Genomic DNA, 21026 nt, shown 5'->3' with positions numbered 1-21026 from the left:
AAATATACCTACCAATCCTAACAATTTCACATTCAATTTCGTTCAGACGATAAATGGAACTTCATATAACAAATCGTAACTTATTGACGTCATGCGAGAATCATTTTAAGAATCCAATTGGCGATTCAATTCGGCATTAACCTATGTAAATATAAAGCATTGCGCATGTTTTTCTTATAAGGTTGAATTACTAAGATGTCATGGTAGGATCTTACAACGAAACTTATTACCATTTTCGGACGTAATATCTGCTCACCAGTAATGTATCTCAAACCCACAAATAATTCTAATACGTTTAATTTATTTTCAAGTACACGGTACATTAAAATTCCATCATTTACACGTCCTGTAGTCTCTCTTAACTGTAAAAGACGGCACACGGGCCCCAGGGCTGGAACAATGCATGAGCGAGGAAGGGAAAGTGGGGAAGCGCTTCCAGAAGGAAGTAGGGAGACTGAGAAAAAGAAGAAGGGGATGGTGGTTGTAATGCTATCTGCAGCGTGATATTACATTTCCACAATACACATAATGCACGCACAGCACAAACGCGGCCCTGCCTGCCGCACTCTAATCGTCCGTCGTTACGTGAATCACAGCGTTCGGGTGAATCTTGAGCTCCAGCAGCGTTTTCGAAGTGTCCAGCACAGCCAGATCCGACTTGATGGCCTGGCAGAAGAATCGCACATCCACCGTCGCGTCCGTGGGGCGGCAGTGCTGCTCGTACTTCTGCCGCAGCTTCGCGATCGCTTGCTCGAGCGTGCGGGAACTTCGGAAGAACAGTCGCTCCGTCACGTTGCCCGGCATTTTCAGCAGGATGCGCGTTTTCTGATCCGGCGCCAGGCTTGATTCCGAATCGGAACTAAGCACCGGCGCAGCCGGCTCGTCCTCGAGCGTCGGAAGACTTCGGTCATCCTTTTCCCAGGGATGTTGTGCCGGTTCTTCGTCGCTGCGCTTGGTTGACGGCGCGTTTGTGCTCTTTGCTTGTTCCGTTGCTGGTGCTTCCTTCTGTTTGTGAGGCGAGGCGGGTGCTGATGAGCCCGCTTTCGGAACGTCGGCGGCGAGTTTGCTGCTGCTGCTGCTGCTGCCGGTTGGCCGTGGTGGCCGGTCGTTTTCCTCACTGTCACTTTCACTGTCCGTAATCTCCTGAAAATCATCCTCATCGTCATCGATAACCGTAACCCAGCGGTTTCTGCTCGATCCGGCGGCTGTGCTGCTGGTTGACGACTGCTGTGCTTTGCTGCTGCTGCGGCTACTTCCCTGACCGCTACTGCTGGCCCCGTACTGGGTGACACTCTTGCCAGATCCACCACCGTTCGAAGACGTGGAGGGACCGCCGCCGCCCATGCCGAGCTGGTACGCCCGGTTCAGATTAATCTCCTTGCCGTGGGGCGATTTGTTCTCCACCAGAAAGGTTTTGAGCGTTTCGAGAAATCGCGCCGGCGACAGATCGTTACCGGACAGATTCCGCACCTCCTCCCCTGTTCGCGGGTCAATCATGCCAATGTACGGCTCGGAACGGACCTTGTAAAATGTCTTAAACTTGGCCCCGTCCGTCGTTTTGTTCGATTGCTGCCAAAACACCAGATGATGGCGCATGAATTCCTTCAGCCGTGCGTCCGACCACAGATCGCGGTTCAGCGTTTGGCAGCTGAAGTTCAGATCGTCCTGCAAGTTCACCAGCAGCCACCGGTCGACCGAATTGCCGTGCCGCTGTGCCTGGTCGAATCCACCGGAGAACAGTATATCGAACGGTGGCATGAACAGTGCCTCGAGCCGGGTCACCTTCTTCGCCGACGGGCCCTGGTCTTGCTGCATCAGCATCTGCTCCTGGATGCGGCCCTCCAGTTCGAAGTTGCGGAACGGCACCTCGGTAATGATGGCTGCCCGTCGCTTCCCGATCCGGGCACGGTTCATTTCGATCTGTGGCAGCAGTATCTCCGTCTTGCGCGGGATCGGAGCGCGAACGTTGTCATCGTCGTCGTGCACGAGGGCCGCCCGGCCGCTCGGTGCGGACGACGGTCCCGAACCACTGTCGTCGTCGTCGATTACGACGGCCGGTTCCGGGTTCAGGATGCCTTCGGGATTCTCGTAGAACGCGTTGATCGCTCCCTCCAGGTTGCCATTGTACGCGGTCAGCAGGTTGGTCGCTTGGTCCTCCTTTAGGCCAGTTATTTCCACCAGCGCTTTCACGTTCTCTTTGCTAGCCATCTAAAATGAGCTGTAAGAAGATCAGGTTCAAGAGTCTGATGTTAATTGAATTCGTTTTCAAAGTGGGAAATATACTGCTTACCGCTTGTTCGGCATCCAAAGTAGAGAGCTCTCGTTCACCCGGTACTGTTACTGGTATGGGGCTAAGCTGGGCTGCTGTGATTTGTTCGTATTCCTATGTTGTGCTCACGATAAAACTGTCCGGCGATAAAACACTGCAAATTTATACCATTTTGCTGTGATAGAAGGGAAAACACATCACACACCGCACTATTTCGGACACAACCGGACAAAGCACCACGATGGATGCTCCGCGATTTTACCGACGGCAAATCAATCCCACACGCACACACTGCTCTAGCGCACGATGACCGAATGGTTTCCACCCACGGCCATACTCGCTCAACCTGCGGCAATACAGCACTTTCCGCGTTCAAAACAATTGCCAAACGGAAAATGCACACTGCCACACCACCGTTCTACACACTTTGCTGATTAGTTTTCCACTTTATTTTTGGCGTGAAACAAACCGACTCCGACGTCGGCAGGGAAAAAAGTGGCAAAAAATGACGGCAGCATGACAGCTAGAAGAACGCGCGCGCCATTCGAGTGCCGCTACTCGACTGCTCGACTGTCACCGATGTGCCCTGCTCTTTCGGCGGCTGCGCTCTCTTTCACACTGGATTTACCGTCTGACTATGGATCAAAATGTATCGCTTGCGGACAAAATAGCTGTTTGGATTTTGAACGGTTCATATCGTTGGATTGTTTTTTAGGGGGTTGGTTTTATCTTTGCTACAGCTTATTCAACTAGCATATTTATTAATGGAATAAGTTATGGCAGAGATAAAACCATAAAGCAGTTGAACACATCAATTTTTCAAGTATATTTTCAAAAAACAAGGATCCTGAAATGTGATTTATTGGATATCTTTGTTTGATTAAAATAAACATGAAAAATATAATTTATATAAACGAATGAAGTTAGTTCATGATATAGCTGAACACAATATATGATATAGCACATCAAAATTGCTCAAATAGTTTTTTTTTCAAACAAAATTCAAACATTTCAAAAAAAATTGTATAACCTAACTAACAGGACAAAAAAAGATGAATTTATGAATCAGTTTAATAAAATTAATTGGGGAAGGTAGGTAAAGACGGTCACTGCGGGTAAGATAGAAACTTCTCTTAAATGCATGGAGAAGGATTTTTTTCAAAAATTCAACAATCCATCATCCAAACTTAAAGTAAAAGAAAACATTTGAGAACATTTTCGGCATAATATATGCAAATTGACGAACGTAACTAGTTTTCAATCTACTGGGGATCTAATTTAGCTACTGGGTATCTTGCTCTGTAACTTGTATTGTTTATATTTTCGGAAGTTTTGTGTCTTGAATGAGTTGTCGTGATTATTAAGCAAAAAAGCTGACGACAGAACGAGAAAGAAACCAATAAAAAAAAATTGTTTTTTTAGTAGTTTAAACATTCTGACACCAAAGCAGGAAAGACGGACACTCTGTCGTAGGGAAGATGGACATTGATTTTATTGATTTATTTTACTTCTTATATCAATTTGTGATGAATAGATTTAATCAAATACCCTAAATAAGGATGTTTAGAAGATATAAACCATCCATGTATTAACAAGCGGAGTAATTTCATAAAGAGATTTCTTTAAATTTTGCATTCTTTGAGGTGTTACAAGTAGCGCTTACAATTCCTAAATTAACGGCTGAATGAACCGTCGTCGCAATTGGCCTAGAATTGGTCTATGTACGTACCAGGACGTGGAAAGCAATAGGATATGTTAAAATATTATAAACCTCTTTAATTTCCAACGTTTTGTATAGATGTCCATCTTACCTTCATGGTGTCCATCTTTCCCGTATCAGGTGTCCGTCTTACCCGAACATTTCAAACAGAAAAAACATATGTTTGTTTCATTAAAAAAAAAATTTATAAAAATCGATAGAAACTTAAAAGTTTCAACACGCTTTCTAGTAAAACATGAGTGTAAGATAATGTATGCACATTTCCACCGAAAGGATTAAAGAATAATTCATTTTTTATTTGCAATAATTTTGCACAAAAAAAAAGGTTGATCAAGTTCTGCTTCATTAGTAACGCTAGCTACCAACAGAGGGCGGCAGTGATGATCACGACATGATCAATTTGGATATGATTTTGAGCTCGGTTTCATACAAAACATGCTTTGGTTTAAATTTAGTCAAACAAATGTTAATAATATGAATTGTTTTTTATCTTTCCTGTCCCCTTTTAAAACAAAATAAATCTCTGTATTTACAGATCGAACCATACCTCACCAGCGTGGCACTGTACGATGCCCGAGCCGGCCGAAAGTTGAGCGAAAATTTCTACTTCGATCTCAACAAAGAGCACGTGCACGAACTGCTGACCGGCAGTTGCAAAGCCGAGCGGCCCGTTTGTGCCTCCCCGAACGCGGCCAACAAAGCGCACCAAAATGGCAACGGCACGCTGAAACCGGGCCGCACCAAATGTGACACGCACAGTGACGAGCTACACTCGGCGGCGGTCACCAAAGAGTGGCTGGCCCGTGCGAGGCAAGCCATTTTCAACGTGACCGTACCGCACGCGGACATCTTTATCGTGGTGCGGATCGACAAGATACTGCAGGGTGCCATCAATCCGTCGGTCGAGCCGTACCTGAAGACGACCAAAGATCCGAAGGTGCTGTGCAAGCTGCAGAAGACGATCAAGCAGTACGCGCAAAAGTGCGGCCACTATCGGATGCCGTTCGCGTGGGCCGCCCGGCCACTGTTTCAGCTGTACAGCAACGATCTGGACACGTCGTACGAGTTCCCGGCCATCTACCGGCAGGAGGGCGCGAAGCTGAAGGACGAGGAGCTGCTGAAGCTGCTGGCCGAGTACAGGAAGCCGGACAAGTTCAGCAAACTGACTGTGATACCGGGCTCCTTGAAGATTTACATTGAAGCACTGAACGAACTGCCCAACAGTAAGTTTTTGGGGTAGGTTTTCTGTAAGGATACAGTTTAATGATTTATTTTTCTCCCTTTGCAGACTGCCTTACAAACAGTTTGGTACCGTTAAATCCGTTCCCCATTCCACCCGTCGCGGATCCGACCGTCGAGGTGACGGAATTTGCCAACAGCTCCGAGCAACACCTCCATCCCTTCGTACACTTTGTGAACCATCTGTTTGTGTATCCGCTGCATTTGAACTACGACAGTCAGAAGCATTTCTCCCGTGCCCGTAATTTGGCTGTGATCGTGGAGCTTCGCGACAGCGATACGGCCGAAGCCAAATCGATTGAGGTGAGCATCGTTTGCCGAGCTCGTTGATGATCATTTAAATAAAACTTTAAACTAAAATATAAATTTTCCACCAATTTTTCCAGTGTATCTACGGACGACCCGGGCAGGAGCAGCTGGTCTCGCAAATGTCTTGCCCGGTGCTGCACCACAACACCAGCCCGACCTGGTACGAGGAGATCAAGCTACGCCTTCCGCTCAACATTACGCCCCAGCATCATTTGCTGTTTTCCTTCTTCCACGTGTCGTGCAATATTGCGAAAAAGAAAGACCTCACCACTACCAGCACCGAGCAGGCGGTCGGGTTCGCTTGGGTGCCCCTGCTGGCGAAAGGGAAAATCAACGTCGAGGAACAGTGTCTGCCGGTGGCGACCACCCTGCCAGTGGGTTATTTGTCGATCCAGCCGCTCGGTTTGGGCAGAGGGGTAAGTGTCACTTTCCGCCTGCAAAAGCGCATACAAAACCAGCGACTCGAGCATTTTACCTGCATGATAGTCTTTTGATGATGCTAACACATACTAATAACGTTACGATTCGTCTATCGGCGAGTCGTATCCGCAAGGACTCTCCCTTTAACATTGGTAGAAAAATCTAACCTATTTTCCATGTGTATGTTCTCTCCCTCCCTCTCTCTCTCTTTTCTGTGGTTTGTGTATTTATTGTAAAAAAAACAATAACCTCCCACACTCCCAAATATTGCCCGTCCATCCGCTACAAACCATTCCCCATTCGTTTAGCAGAACGCCGGTCCGGATGTGCAGTGGATCGACAACCAGCGGCCCATCTTCACCGTCAGCCTGCGGCTCGACTCGACCGTGCTGACCACCGACCAGCACCTGCACAATCTCTTCCTGCACGCGGAACGCTTGCTGGAGCACACGAAAACGATCGCCCCGCCGGACACGACGGAAACGTGCAAGATCCTGAAGGCGGCCCACGCGATACAGATCGGTTCGCTGATCACGTTTTTGCCCACCATACTGAACCAGCTGTTTGCGCTGCTCGTGGCGACCGGCAGCGAGGAGGTGGGCCTGAACATCATACGCCTGCTGGTCAATCTCTTTCACATGGTGGCGGAGGACGCGAAGCGCAAGGAGCTGCTCAGTGCGTACGTGAAGTACGTGTACCGCATCGACAGCCAGCCGGCGGGCGGGAGCTCGCCGACTGCGCAGCAGAACACCGTCCATGGGGAGCTGTGCCGGCATCTGCTCACGCTGCTCCACCCGAACAACACGGACTTTTTGGTGGTGAACAAGTTTTTGAAGTTTTCCGGCATCTTTTTCGAGGTGATTGTGAAGAGCATGGCGCAGTATCTGCTGTCGACCGGGCGCATCAAGATGCAGCGGAACGAGCGGTTTCCGAAAGAGTTTTGCAGCCGCATTGAGGCACTGTTTCAGGTGCTGGTGCCGTACATCAACTCCCGCCACAAGGACCTGCCGATGGAGACGGAGCAGCTCAACCAGAGCTTGTCCGTGTTTGTGAAGCGCTGCCTCTCGTTCATGGACCGCGGGTTCGTGTTTCGGTTGATACGGGTGTATATGGACCGGTGGGGACCGGGTGATTCGCGCATCCTGCAGGAGTACAAGTTTAGCTTCCTGCGGGAGGTGTGCTCCCACGAGCACTACGTACCGCTGAACCTGCCCTTCATGCTAACGCCCAACAATCGGGCGCCGGATCTGCTGCAACAGTTCTGCCTGTCGGAGGAGTACTGTCGGCAACACTTCTTGGTGGGTATTTTGCTGCAGGAGGTGAAGAGTTCACTGAACGAGGTGAACCACATTCGACGGCTGGGGTTGGTTACGCTGAAGGAGCTGCTTGCCAAGCACGATCTGGACGATCGCTACCAGAACAAGGGCCAGCAGAGCCGGCTGGCGATGCTGTACGTGCCCTGGCTGGGGATTGTGCTGGAAAACCTTAACCGCATATCGGACGGGACCGATCGGAAGGGCAAACACCATGACCCGGTCGGTGCCAATCGTATGTCGTGCAGCAGTAGCTACGTATTCGCGCGCGACTCGCTGCCCACGCTGCCCACGACGGCGACACCGTCCGCCGTGGCCTCCCAAACCAGCACACCAAAGTCCCGCTCGAACCGGGTGACGATGTTTATCGAGTACACGAGCCCGATCCGCTCGTCGCTGCATCTGAAGGATACGAGCTTTCTGGCGGCCATTGCCGGGCAGGGACAGGCGCACGCCGCCCTGTCCAATGGGCACTCGAGCAGCTCGCTCAACTCGGAGTGCTCCACGCTGTCGCAGGACGGTACGGTGGTGATACGGAACCAGTTCAACGACTCGTCGTACGCCAACTCGGCCCGCCCGAGCCACGCCCGGTCGGTGAGCGTGACGCAGCCCACCATCATCCAGCGGACGGATAAGTTTTCCGTCACGGAAACCAAAGATCTGCTCATCAGCTTCCTGTTCGTGGTGAAACATCTGGCGCCGGAGCACATGATCGCCTGGTGGCACAACTGCACCGAAAGCGAGACGGTACAGTTCTTTACCGTGCTCGATCTGTGCCTGCTGTACTTCCGGTACGTGGGCAAAAAGCACGTCCAGGTGCCGGCCGAAGGGGGGCGCGATACGAAGAGTAGCAAGGCGGCGAAAGCGAGCACACTGCCGGCGCGGGTACTGCCACCCAGCGCAACGAACGGTGGCGAGGCCGGGTTCGAGTCGGGCACGCTGAACCACACGGCAAACCGGGAAAATTTGGTCGAGGAAACGTGGCGCCTCAAGCAGGCCCTGTACGAGTCGAACCTGGCGACGGAGATTGGGCTGATCGTGCTGGACTGCGTTGGGCTGTACTCGGTCCAGTTCCGCGAATCGATGCTCGACGGCACGGTGCTGCCGAAGATTGCGCGCGTCTATCTGCGCTTCCTGCAGCTCGGCCAGTCGGAGTCGCTCTCCAAGCACGTGTTTGCGGCGCTGCGCGCCTTCATCAACAACTTCTCGCAGGCCCTGTTCAAGGGTACGGCCGTGCTGTGCGGCCAGCTGGTGTACGAGCTGCTCAAGTGCTGCGACAGCCGGCTGGCAAGCCTGCGGCAGGAGGCGTGCGCCGTGCTGTATCTGCTGATGCGCAGCAACTTTGAGTTTAGCGGCCGGAAGGGGCTGACGCGCGTCCATCTGCAGGTGATCATTTCCGTGTCGCAGATGATCGGCAACGTGATCGGGCTGAACAATGCGCGCTTCCAGGAGTCGCTGTCCACGATCAACAACTACGCGAGCAGCGATAAGGCGATGAAGGGTACGGGCTTCCCGATGGAGGTGAAGGATTTGACGCGCCGCGTGCGTACCGTGCTGATGGCTACGGCACAGATGCAGGCGCACCACATGGACCCGGAACGGTTGCTGGAGCTGCAGCACTCGCTCGCCAACTCGTACGCTTCCACGCCCGAGCTGCGCCAAACGTGGCTGACGACGATGGCCAACAACCATCTGCAGAATGGCAACATCTCCGAGGCGGCCTGCTGCTATCTGCACATTGCCGCGCTCGTGTCGGAGTACCTCAAGCTGAAGGGTTGCTGTCCGGTGGCGCTTGGGGCGGAATCGTTCGGGCGCATCTCGCGCAACATTCCGCGCGATGAGAAGGGCCTGAAGCTGGACAGTGGCACGCAGGACTCGCAGTACACGGAACAGTTTCTGCTGGAGCGGTTGAAGGAGTGCGCCGACTATTTGGATCGGGCCGAGCGGCTCGAGTGTCTCGGGGAGCTGTACCGGTTGATCCTGCCGATACTGGAATCGCGGCGGGATTATACGGGGCTGACGCAGTGCTACGAGCATCTGGCGCAGGCGTACACACGGGTGATCGAGTTCAACAAGTCGGGCAAGCGTTTGCTGGGTCGGTTCTACCGTGTGATCTTCTTCAGTCAGGTAAGGGAGTGCGTTGGGAGTAATGGTTCGAATTATTTTGTCTCATCGGTTAATTTTATTTTAATTTCAGCTTTATTTTGAGGAGGAAAACGCTGTGGAGTACATTTACAAGGAGCCAAAGGTGACGTCGCTGAGCGAAATTTCCGAACGATTGGACAAGCAGTACAGGGACAAGTTTGGGGCGGATAATGTAAAGATATTGAAGGACTCTGCACCTGTAAGTATAGCACGCATTGGCAGTAGCAAGTTCTGCAAAATGCCATGAGCATCACGAAATGTTCACCAACAAAAACAATGGACATATCCGTGGTAGCTTGATGCTCCTTGCTGATACTTAATGAAAGTACGTCATGACATGCCGGGAACGTCATGCGATTGCTTGAGTCAAACACGATACTCGGACTGATATGCTGGGCTTAATGTCGGCGCAAGTCATGACATGAATTATCATGACATTTTCTGGCTGTGATCAGAGCTGCCAAATGCCATTGTTTCAGTCACCAACACTCATGACTGAAACGATGCTCAAATCAGCTCACATACACAACTAGGATGATCAGAAGTGAGACTCAAACAGTTGGAGAATCAATCACATGCTTGGTGACATTTTGATGAACACCCAAATCTTGGTCACTCACTTGGTAATAATCACGGTGATAATCACGACATTTTTGGAATATATTTGGCGGACCACAAGTACCAAAATGGGCCTTCTTTCTCGTCTCGGTCTGCTTTGATTGTCTGTCGGGTCAAACAGAGCGAGAAAGCATGCTCAATTTGTTTCTTGGAACCACTCGCACGCACTGTTTATCTCCCATAACTATCGTGATAATCACCGACAGAAAATGTCGCAACCAAGTGACTGGCCAAGAGATGGTTGCACACACTGTCACCAAGCATGTACCGGTCGCAGCAACTGTTTGAGTCTCACCTCTGATCATCACAGTAGTGCTCGTGACGCTGACATGATTTTGTTTCAGCCGGAATTTGTCATGACTATGTCAGTGACATTTTGCAGAACTGATCACAGTTAAAAAAAAAAGTCATGACAAAATGACTGACCAATCAATGGTCGCAAAAATATCACGAAGCATGTATTGGTCACACCAATCGTTTTGAGTATCACCGCTGGTTATCACTATTGAGTACGTGACGCTGACATAGATTTTGTGTCAGTCAGATTTTTTTTCTATGACATTGACAATGACATTTTGCAGCACTGTGTGTAACAGTAACTGGAAGGTAAATTGATTAATATTTCTCCCTCCATATCACAGGTTGATCAGTCTACACTGGATCCAAAGATTGCCTACATTCAGGTGACACACGTAACGCCCTACTTCTGCAAGGACGAGCTGGAAATGAGACCGACGGAATTCGAGCAAAACCATGACGTGGACACGTTCATGTACGAAACACCGTTCACACCGTCCGGCGCCGCCCACGGCACTGTAGAGGATCAGTGGAAACGAAGAACTATCTTGACGAGTAAGCAAAACGGCACTTAATCCCGAACCCCCAAACGGCATTTAATAAAAAAATCCCTTCCTCGGCAGCTCTACACAGCTTTCCGTACGTGTTGAAGCGTATCCCGGTGCGCGATCGGCAATCGCACGAGCTCAGCCCAATCGAGGTAGCGATCGACGAGATGCAGACGAAGGTTGCCGAGCTGGAGGAGATCGTAATGGGTCCGATCGATCTGAAGAAGCTGCAGCTACGGCTGCAGGGCAGTGTGGCGGTGACAGTGAACGCTGGGCCGCTTGCGTACGCGTCCGCCTTTCTCGACCCGGCCAAAGTTAGCACCAAAAAGTACCCACTGGACAAGGTGGAAGATCTGAAGGAAGTGTTCCGGTATGCATTCTCAACAATCATAGTCAAATTTCGAGCCCCTTTCATTGTTTAACTGTATTTTATTGTATTACAGCGATTTTATAAAAATCTGCTACACGGTCCTGCAAATCAACGCCAACCTGATCTCGTCCGATCAGCGCGAGTACCACAACGCGCTGAAGGAGAACTACGAAAACCTCTGCTCGGCGTTGAGCGATCTGCTGGGCGAGATCGTGTACCCGCTGGACGATGGGAATAATAACGCGCACCGGCACAGCTTGGCCCTGTTCAGTGCGATCAGCGGTGCACCAACGAACTCCAGCACTGCCTAAGTCCCGTCGGTCGGCGGAAATTGGTTTCAGTAGCATAGAGCGTTGGAAGGGATGCACAAAAATTGCGATCAAATTAAATACTCCGAACCCCGAACGGGTGGGTTTGAGGAACAGACAACAATATAGGGATAAAACACACATGCACACACACGTACCACAAGGCATAGATGAATCCACTGACACAATGTCGCTCACGCTCGAGGCACCCGCCAGCAGCGAACACAGAGCATCGCCACAAAGCTATGAGTAAGTTTACTCGGTACGATTCGCCGAAATTCTACCAAGTAGAGGTCAATTTTTATCCACGTTTAAACTAAAGTCAACAGTAATATTCTCATTGCGCTGGGTTTTATTTTTTACCCCGTATGTAGATCGTGTTGTTTCGTAAATTATATTTAAAAAAACAGGCTTTACACCGCCGTTGGTTTCGATTGAATATTTTATACTAAAACTAATAATGTGTGAGATATCGTTCGTACTATAGCATTCAAAACTTCTCAAAAGCTCACCGCCTAGCGGGGTCAATGTTTCTCGACATTACTTCTAAATTGTAAACCGTTTATCCACAAAAAAACAACAACACTACAATTGTTTCGTTCAAAACGAATCTCAAACGTATCTGAAGCGCACATCACGAAGCAGTAAACAAAAACATAGATAAAACGCCAGTCACATCACGTTTTTTGGGAACGATAAAGTAACATGATTAAGATAGAAAAACAAAGAAAACATATAAACACTAATTAAAGGCATTCAAATCTTTAGGGAGAAAATGCGCCTCAAACAATCGATCGTACGGGCGCGCCCGCGCACATGCTCGATCGATCCGTTTGATGGGCCATTTTCAAATTGGAACTTACCTCGCATAACTTAGTTTCAGTTTTTGTGGTCCTATTTGTGTGCTTTGTGTGGACAGCCAACGAACAACACGAATCGAAAGATCATATTGGAACGCGCTCTGGCAAACCTCTTACCAAACGCTGTCGCTGTACATATATACATATATTTTTGCGTTGTGTAAGTGAAGTAGAGTTTTATTGTTGTTGTTGTTGTTGTCGTCCTGAATTATTGTAAGCTTGCACGTGTTTACGTGAGACCGTACAAAAACAAGCAACCCCTCGTGCGCTCTCTATCTTGTGGGATTTGTAATACACCCAGCCTGCACCACGCGCAAAGCTTGCTTGTGTGTATGTATGTATGATATGTAATGATTTTCCTGTACGTTTAAGATTTTGTTAATTATTGTTACCCTTTTTTGTAAGATTGTGCTTACACACATACGCAAGCCATACAGCCATTATACTGTAGAGAAGAAGAAAGAAAAAAACGGATACATATTAACTATCCCTTTTGAAGGTAAAAGCTCGCTCAGATGAAAATCCCGTATAACAAAATGCTTCCTCTGCTGTACTGTGGTAGAGCAGTGGTTTACTAAAAAAAAACCCCTATACGCAAAGACTGCCATTACTAATTGGAAAACTACTCAAACGACTCAATTTTATCGAATCTTACACCAACACGTGTTTTTTTCTAAACCGTTTTTGCACCAATTTTAAACCATCTTACTATCATCCTGTCCGTCTCTATACAAACTTAAATAGAAGAAAAAACAATAACGCATGTACGCAAACAATACAGTGTCACAAGAAAACAATTTGTTCTTTAATTTAAGTAGATAGTTTATAATGGTAGCGAAAGTGAAGCTGCTGCGTGTGCCCTCAGGCACAATGGTGGCTTCAGCACCCCACAAAACAGTAAGGTAAAACACCATAGTAAGCAGCTGTCCGGATGGCCAAATCACCAAATCACCGACAGAGGGAGACGGCGTATGGTGGAAATGCCAATCGTGACACTATTATAGTTTACAGACCGAAAGGAGAAAGTTCAGACACTTGTTTAAGGTGTGTACTTTTGGGTAGTGAGTTGTAGGATTTATAGGTTTAACAAATCTTTTAATATTGTTTTAATTTCTTTTATAAGCGCAAATGCAAAACTGTAAACAAAAATTGTAGCAAATTGAAACGAGTACGAGTGTACGATTGTGGAGCAAGCAGAAGCAGAAGCTTATTTATGAAACATTAGTTCGAAAATAACCAACACAACAGCTGCTTCCTATTACTGTGAGTATGTGAGACGTTCGTTTACTACTTCTATTCCAATGAAACCACCGCCCAATTAGAATCTGCAGGACTGCACTAGTCAGAACCAGCTTCCCGCTCCTTCTCATTCGCTTTGTACGAGAATAATCGTCTATGCTTATGTGTGAATATTTAAACGCGATTGCGCAAAACGATTTCCGTTTTCCGTTGAAGGCCGTTTGCCAGCGGCTAGCTTTGCACTTATGAATCTTTCCAAAACAAAAAACCAAGAGCTCTACTATCGTATGGCATTGTATTGTATTAATAAGCTTTGTTGTTAAACATTCTCTGCGCTGCCATAAAGGCACTGGCTCTGTGTTTTAAGCATCAAGCATCATCTCAGTGGACCACACGTGTAGTGCGCACAAATTGGCGTGCGCAAAATGTGATTAGCAAGCGCGCCCAGTCTTTGACCGTGCGCTCTATCAGTATCGTTGTTATGTGTTACGTGTGTCGCTGTTTTGTTGCCTCCAACACAAGCGTGTGTATTTGTCCATTTAAGCTATCGTTTATTGAGGGGATGGAGAGAAAAATCACAAGCTATTTGAAGCGTACAACATGGGGCGGAGACGTTCATTTATGGCCCCCTGTAACAAATAACAAACGATCAAACGATCAAAAGCAAAACACCGTGACGCTGGAACAGGAATTACTCAGACGCTAGAAATTAAGTAGGTCATATTGAAAGACGGGAATGAGAATAGAATGCGCGAAATATTGTGTAACAGCAAACAACAAATTATACACAAACACTTTTCAAAATAGTGATAAAAATAGTCAAAACAAGCAAAGAATGTATGTAATTCAACTTCTTAACGTACCATTGCCCGGTGGTTGCGTAAAATTCAAATTCAAGAAGCAGCAACACCATCCCCCTTGCACTCGCGTTACCGCACAGAGGGTGGCTTTAAATCAAATAAACAATAGTAGGATCATTATTCCTGGATTACATCAGCGGTTCCGGGTATGGTTCCCTGGTTTTAATGTTCGATAGAGCAAAAAAAAAAAAAAAACAACAACATCCGATTCGCCTAAACATAGCTTAATTGATTTACATTGAGATGAGCATACAGGTAGCCTAACATCCGGCCGAAAGTGCTCTCCGCCGGTGGGTGCTTCCCATATCCCAACAAAACCCCCATTACGAAAATGAGTGCCGTGCGTAACGCGCCAAGTGACTGCGTATCTCACCGTGTGTGTTAGTGCATGTTCCCCCTCCCCTTTTCACCGCCTGCTCTTCTTCGACCCGCAATCGATCGATGTAAAATTATTCGTCCGCAACGTAGTTGCGTCCTGGATTCCGGGAGGGGGGGGGGGAAGGTTTGTTACCACAACAACGCACACGCAGGCACACGGTTCCGCTAGCGGTTTGCATGTGTGGGTTTAGTGAGACGTGTGTGTATTGTGCGCTTGTTAGTGTTTACGGGTAACCGCAGTAACGCAGCACAGGCTGGTATGGGTGAGGGTATCATTTCGAGCCTTGTTTTTTTATGCCCACGCACACACAACTGTACTGATTTGTGAGTTCTATAAAATGTTGAGAGTGTGTACGTACACGCGTACGTACAGCTGTAGGCGTATTGGTGAGATGTGGTGGAAAATGCGTCCATCCTTTCGAGCTGCCATTTTCCTCGCACACATGCTGTGTATGTGTGTGTGTGTGTGTGTGTGTGTGTGTGTGTGTGTGTGTGTGTGTAGATGTGAGTTGCCATTGGCAGACTGTTTTCCCTGCTCGGCCGGAGCGGGTGCGGAGAGAAAAGGATATTGTTTTGGTGAGAGAGAGAGCGAAAGCGAGAGCGAGTTTGTTTTTGTTCTCTCGCGCATCCCTGTAAAATAGCACCACTTTCGTCGTTGTCAAAAGTCCTTTAACCTTTGAATGTTTTTATTTACGCACGTGGAGCAAAACAATGTTAAAAGGTGTTTATTTTAATGTTCATAATTACGAGAAAAATTGCAAAATTTATAATAGTAATAATAATTGAAAAAAATCTAAATTATACCAAAATTAGACTATTGAAACCAACATTCCGTTTTAAGTTGAGGTATAATGAAGTACAAAAAATGGTTTAAAAAAAAGTACAAAAAAGTAAGTAAAAAGTGTAAAAAAGTATAAACATATCAGTAATGAATTTATTGCGAAAGACTAATGTTTAAACAGATATTAAATATGACATAATATCCTTGTTTTTGGAACAAATGTTACCCTTCTCTTAGAAGGGTTTAAAAACAGAGGACGCCCTCCGAAAAGCAGCAGAAAGCACCAACACAAACGGTGGCAACTTTTCGGGCCCTCGCGACGTCCCGATTTTTTGCGCCGGCGCCCAATACACCTGCCACCGATCGATCGGCGGGAGAGAGTGTTTGCGGAAAATTGGCTCTCGTTCCCAATATCCACTCCCGGGCGTACACATACAAATCGAACATGTCCTGGAGAGCAAAATACGCAATGCAAATCTCGGAAAAGTGTCGTTCTTTTCTTACGACAGCTTTTCTCTCGCTCGCTCTCTCACTCTCGCACACAAGCTCCTTTGGCGGTGGAGCAGAGTTTTCTTCAGAAACCGGGAGCGAGAGAGAGAGAGAGACAGTGCCTACTTGGATAGCGTATTTGTGTGTGGCCTGTGGCCACCGGGAAGGCTTTCCACCAGCGGGCAGGCAAAGGCACGGCTCAGTCAGAACGAGAGTGTCTGGTCGGTCGGATTTTCTTTCGGTGAACCCGCTCCGGTCCGGTCGCTCTTAGACGGTAACAGTGACGGCAGAAGTGGTGTTACAAACAGGCACTTGTCTGTGTTTCTGTGTGTGCGTGTGTGCGGAGGGTGGTTGTGCAGCAGAAGAGTGGGTGTGGATGTGGTGTGGGCCCTCACCCCCAGGGGAGTGCAGTGTATGGAAACAATAGATAGCTGTTCGATTGTTTTGCTCACTGATTGTTACTGTTGCGAAAAGGGTGAACCTCTAACCACCCCGCCCCACACCACCAGTGGGTTAACAAGTGTAGGTACGAGCGTTTTTTGGATACTATTTTTCCCGTCACAGGGATGATGGGTGTGGGGGAAGTGGGCTAAGGTTGAGTCCAACCATTGTGACATACAATGGGAAAATTATCACTGAAAAGAATAAAAAATAATTCCAATATAAAACAGTGTAGCGTGCAGTACACAGGAAGAAGTAATTAAGTTATTAAATGTGTTTAAATTTATATTAAAAATGTCTTGATTTTGGTGCATTTCGCAATAGCGCAAACAAGCGTACGAGAGAGAGAGAGAGAGAGAGCGAGCGAGAACTTGTGACATCGGTGAAAAACAGTGTGAAAAACTCATCAGTCCGGTACTGCAAGAGTGTGATAGAGACAAAAGGAGACCACCCATTCTTTCACCGTATCCCAGAGTGTCCGTAGATTGCCTGGGTGGAAAAAGGCTCTTGCTTTTCTCTTCAAACAACGTTTCCTATTGCATTCCTGTAGGAAAACTTTCCCCAACACTGGAACAAAAGGATAATGAATCTTTTCTGTTTTGATAGTCTATTTTTGGTGCTAAGAGTTGATGTTCCATTCTTTGTACGTACTGGAACAGTAAAGCTATTGTATTTCTTGCAAACTAATTGCATAAAAATGACAACCTAAATCTCAAAAAGTCCTTTTATTTTAAATCACTTTTTTCTGCTGTGCTTTCTGATAGGAAAGCTGCATTTTGGGAAATCCAGGACACAATTGGAAATCCAAACTTGTTCTACTCCTCCTTGTGTCATTCTTAGTGAGTGGGAAAATTCGCGCTCACCTATGTGTGTGTGTGAGTTCCCCGTTGTGATCGGGTACCGCACGTCCTGAGAGGGACCTAAATTGGGAATAAAAACGTTCGTAACATGCTCTCCAACCTCATCGTGCCGTCTTATTAGGACATCTCTACCGTCTCTTCTGAAATATCCTTAGTGTGTATGTGAGTGTGTAGGTGAGTGTGTAATATAAAAGAATGTGAATGAAAGACAACAAGACCTAAGGCATTGGAAAAACCCAAAACACAGCGAGAAGTACGTGCCATTGGAGTTCCTATAAGCAGTTCGAGAATTATCTTTATCATACATAAAGTTGTGAACTATAAGCTTCTTAACATGTGTGCAATTTTTTGTTACAAAATTGTACAGCTAATTATAATACATTCTATTGCTCTTTTCATCCTCCATTTCTACACTGTGACAGGATTCAGGCTTTAGTTTCCCAGCTTTAATATATTTTCCGATTTAAACAAACAAACTTCGCGTTTACTTTCCTACACGGAGATTCGTGGTACGCTTTGTATGTGTGTTTGTGTGTTTCTGTGCTCCACATATCACGTGCACGCGTGTTAGTGCGACGATAATGCTGATAATGCAGTGAAAATAGTTCTCGAGTCCCGTAGGAGAGCCACACCAAAAAGAGAAAAGAAAACACAAAACCTTAACTATCTCGCTCTGTAAGTGTGCGTGTGTGAGTGGGTTTGTATGCTGAAAATCTCAGTCAAGGAAAATCAGTAACGTAGCGAACCGAGCGCTGTACTACACTGTGCGGAGTGCGGGAATTCGTTTCGATTCGCGGGAAAACGCAAGGGTGTGTGTGTGTGAGAGAGAGAGAAAGAGGGTGCGTGCGTGTGCGTATGCGTGTTTGTGATAGTTTGGTGATTTTCCTTTGCTCTTTATGAATGGAAAGGGTCGTCCAGCAATCGGCAGCAGCTACGTAATCGAATTCAGCATCGGAAAACTTAAACAGATACGCAAGTACACGCGTGTGTGCGCGCGCGCAACCTGGATAACAATACGCTCCGACACCAATACAGACGAGCGCACGTGATCCCTTCGGGTGACACACGGATCCACACAGTGCAAATACGTAATCAAGGAAGTTAAAATAGAAATCGTCGCTGTAAAAATAAAAACACGGGAAAATCCAACTGGAAAATACCACGCGAGTGATTAAACTAGAAAAAAAAACAAGTCCTTCATCCAGCAGGACCTATCCAAAAAGCCCACGTTTCGGTCGCTCCTTCCTCAAGGCAAGGAAAGGCAACACAGCAAACCATGGGCACGGTACTGAGCTTTAGCCCCCGGGAGCGTCGGCCCATCTACTCGACGCACCATCACAGCGCCGGCACGCTGTCGTCCTCAAACTCGGCCGACTTTCCGCTCAACAACTACTCGTACGAGCAGCTGAACAATGCGAAGAATCGCGAGAGCGCGCAAACGAAACCGCCGAACCTGATACAAACCGTGCCTAACAACAGCCATGGGCTGAACATGAGCAAGGACGACTGCAAGAACAACAACAATCCCGGCTCCCATGGCAACAACAACAACAACAGCCACAATGCCGGCTCGGGGAATAATAACCATAGCAACAACAACAACAACAACAACAACACCAGCAACAACCTGCTGCTGCTGCAGCAGACGCACCAGAACAACATCATCACCGGCAGCGCGAACATCAACAACATCAACAACAACATCAGCGGCGGCAACAACAACAACGGCAATAGCATACAGGAGCGGAACAACAACAACAACAACAACAACAGCAACCACAGCAACAATGCGGACAGTGCGCGCATCCTGTCCGAGAAGAATGCGCTCGAGAAGAACCTGAAGAAGCATTCGCTGTTCATCAATGCGCTGTCGTGGAAGCGACTGGCCGCGTCGCACGGCAAGAAGAAGCTGGACAACAACAAGAACAAGTCGGCCAATCTGGCCACGGCCACCAGCTTCCGGACGCCGCTGACCGACACGATCCACCCGCTGCTGGACAAGAACAAGAACCTGCAGCAGTCGCAATCGTTCACGCAAACGATCAGCAGCCAGCAGCTGCAGCAGCAGCAGCAGCAACCGGCCACGATCGTGCTGAGCCAGTCGGCCGGTTCCGGTGGGCAGCCGAGCAGCGGAGCGGGCACACAGTCGGTGGTCGGGCTGGTGGGATCATCGGGTGGCGCTGCCGTCGGGCTTGCTGACCGGGCGCCGCATCACCAGCAGCAGCAGCAATCGCACCATCTGCATCCTCACGGACAGATGGTGGTTGCTCAGCAGCAGCAGCAGCAGCAGCAACAGGCGGTCTACTTTACACCGCGCGGTCCTAAGGCACTGCTGGCGCTGGATCTGGTGCGGGCCAACAACACGAACCCCCTGTCCCAGCCGGACAAGCTCGCCCAGAAGCTGCCACTGCAGCTGCCGATGCCGCTGCAGCCGATCGTGAACCAGCAGCAGCAGCACAACGTGCCGATGGGCCAGCAGCTGCACCACGGGCACGGGCCGAGGAAAACCGTCATTCAGGTAGGTGGTGGGGGGGAAGGAACACCGGGAAACATTTTTCTTAATGGGAAGGAACTGTGTTGCAAGGGGAGATATTATTAAGAATTAATAATTCTGATGAAGAATTCTGATTAAGTCCTATTGTCCAATTTGTTTTTATCGAACTCTTTTCACCAGCCGTGAACAAATGCAATATCAACTAATCTTGGTGAGCATTCTGCCAAACATAGTGAACTAATTGCCGTTCTAATTTGAGATGGCTTGGTGGTGGTGTGGATAGACGCACTAGCTCGTAGAAGGATCGGAAGGGGTTCGATTCTTATTTGGAACATCGTTCCCTTCGCTGTATGGACTAGGATTCTACAACTATAATGGTTTAATTAATTTTAACAGCTCCAATGCTATGATATAATACTAGACAAGACTGTGTATTAGTCTAAAAAAGAATATATCCTTGCTTAGATCGATTTAATATAAACCCTTGATCGGATGCTATGCTGGATAGTGTCTAAGCAGATTTCTTTCTTCCGTTTTTTGTTGAATGTTTTCTTTATTGATTGAACCAGATTTTGCGATCATTATTAAATTGATTTTTTTTTACAAAAATAGTAAACATTTTATACAAAAAAAATAGTTTCGTTTGAATTGGCTGCGGCCTTTTGCAACAGTGTAAGAGATTGCATACCTTTAGGCGCACATGTAAGGTCGGCATGGATTAAACCGTACTAATTTCTCAGAATGTTTTGTACTTCGCTCGGCACGTGGCATAACAAGCTTATGGGCCCCCATGGATTTGACCCGTGGGTCGGTTTGGGTGCTCGGGACTGTCTGCCTGTCATAGGCGATGCGTTAAAATTCGATCCGTTAAATAGACTGTGGCTGAAAGGAAATACCTCAAAAATTATTATTATTTTATTTTTCATTTCAACTATCAAATTAAACAATCCTAGCTTATCGGCTATCTAAAAGTAGTTAATAAGAAATCAGTTCCTTGACTACACCTCATATTAGCTTTACGTCGTTAAAATCACTAGCAACAGATAAGCAAAACGACCGCTTGGCGGA

At 47.6% G+C, this 21026-nt stretch overlaps 3 protein-coding genes across 14 annotated transcripts in view; 2 read left to right on the top strand and 1 right to left on the bottom strand.

Annotated features, from left to right (window-relative positions):
- Positions 1-14651, top strand: part of LOC121596788 (dedicator of cytokinesis protein 9) — an 89541-nt gene extending 74890 nt beyond the window's left edge. For 7 of the 8 annotated variants that reach the window (XM_041922018.1, XM_041922019.1, XM_041922024.1 and 4 more), the window contains exons 6-13: positions 4525-5212; positions 5278-5531; positions 5615-5953; positions 6266-9397; positions 9468-9614; positions 10675-10885; positions 10954-11248; positions 11322-14651. In XM_041922018.1, the coding sequence (XP_041777952.1) occupies positions 4525-5212; positions 5278-5531; positions 5615-5953; positions 6266-9397; positions 9468-9614; positions 10675-10885; positions 10954-11248; positions 11322-11559 (5304 nt within the window). In that variant the 3' untranslated portion in view covers positions 11560-14651. The remainder of the gene's footprint in view (positions 1-4524; positions 5213-5277; positions 5532-5614; positions 5954-6265; positions 9398-9467; positions 9615-10674; positions 10886-10953; positions 11249-11321) is intronic. The other variant, XM_041922023.1, reaches the window with a different exon arrangement.
- LOC121596790 (UBX domain-containing protein 2) lies at positions 285-2829 on the bottom strand. The gene is made up of 3 exons (XM_041922028.1): positions 2532-2829; positions 2291-2444; positions 285-2218 (listed from the first exon to the last, which is right to left on the bottom strand). Exon 3 carries the CDS (start codon positions 2206-2208, stop codon positions 568-570), a length of 1641 nt encoding a protein of 546 aa, XP_041777962.1. The 5' UTR covers positions 2209-2218; positions 2291-2444; positions 2532-2829; the 3' UTR covers positions 285-567.
- Positions 14652-16332: 1681 nt separating the features above from the next.
- The window catches only part of LOC121595785 (cyclin-dependent kinase 5 activator 1), a 66273-nt gene continuing 61579 nt past the window's right edge, over positions 16333-21026 (top strand). The window contains exons 1-2 of one of the 5 annotated variants that reach the window (XM_041920005.1): positions 16333-16437; positions 17887-19982. In XM_041920005.1, coding sequence (XP_041775939.1) covers positions 18741-19982 — 1242 coding nt within the window. In that variant the 5' untranslated portion in view covers positions 16333-16437; positions 17887-18740. Of the gene's footprint in view, positions 16690-17696; positions 17718-17886; positions 19983-21026 lie in introns of those variants that run through there. The other 4 variants (XM_041920004.1, XM_041920003.1, XM_041920002.1 and 1 more) reach the window with 4 other exon arrangements.

This window comes from Anopheles merus, chromosome 3R (genome assembly GCF_017562075.2).
Source record: "Anopheles merus strain MAF chromosome 3R, AmerM5.1, whole genome shotgun sequence".
In the NCBI taxonomy this organism is placed as follows: Eukaryota; Metazoa; Arthropoda; class Insecta; order Diptera; family Culicidae; genus Anopheles; species Anopheles merus.
The sequence above is the reverse complement of the archived record's forward strand: the minus strand, read 5'-3'. Positions and strand labels throughout refer to the sequence as shown.

Bases quoted from the DNA above. Each gene is read 5' to 3' on its own strand.
- LOC121596790 (XM_041922028.1), bottom strand. From the start codon at position 2,208: ATGGCTAGCAAAGAGAACGTGAAAGCGCTGGTGGAAATAACTGGCCTA.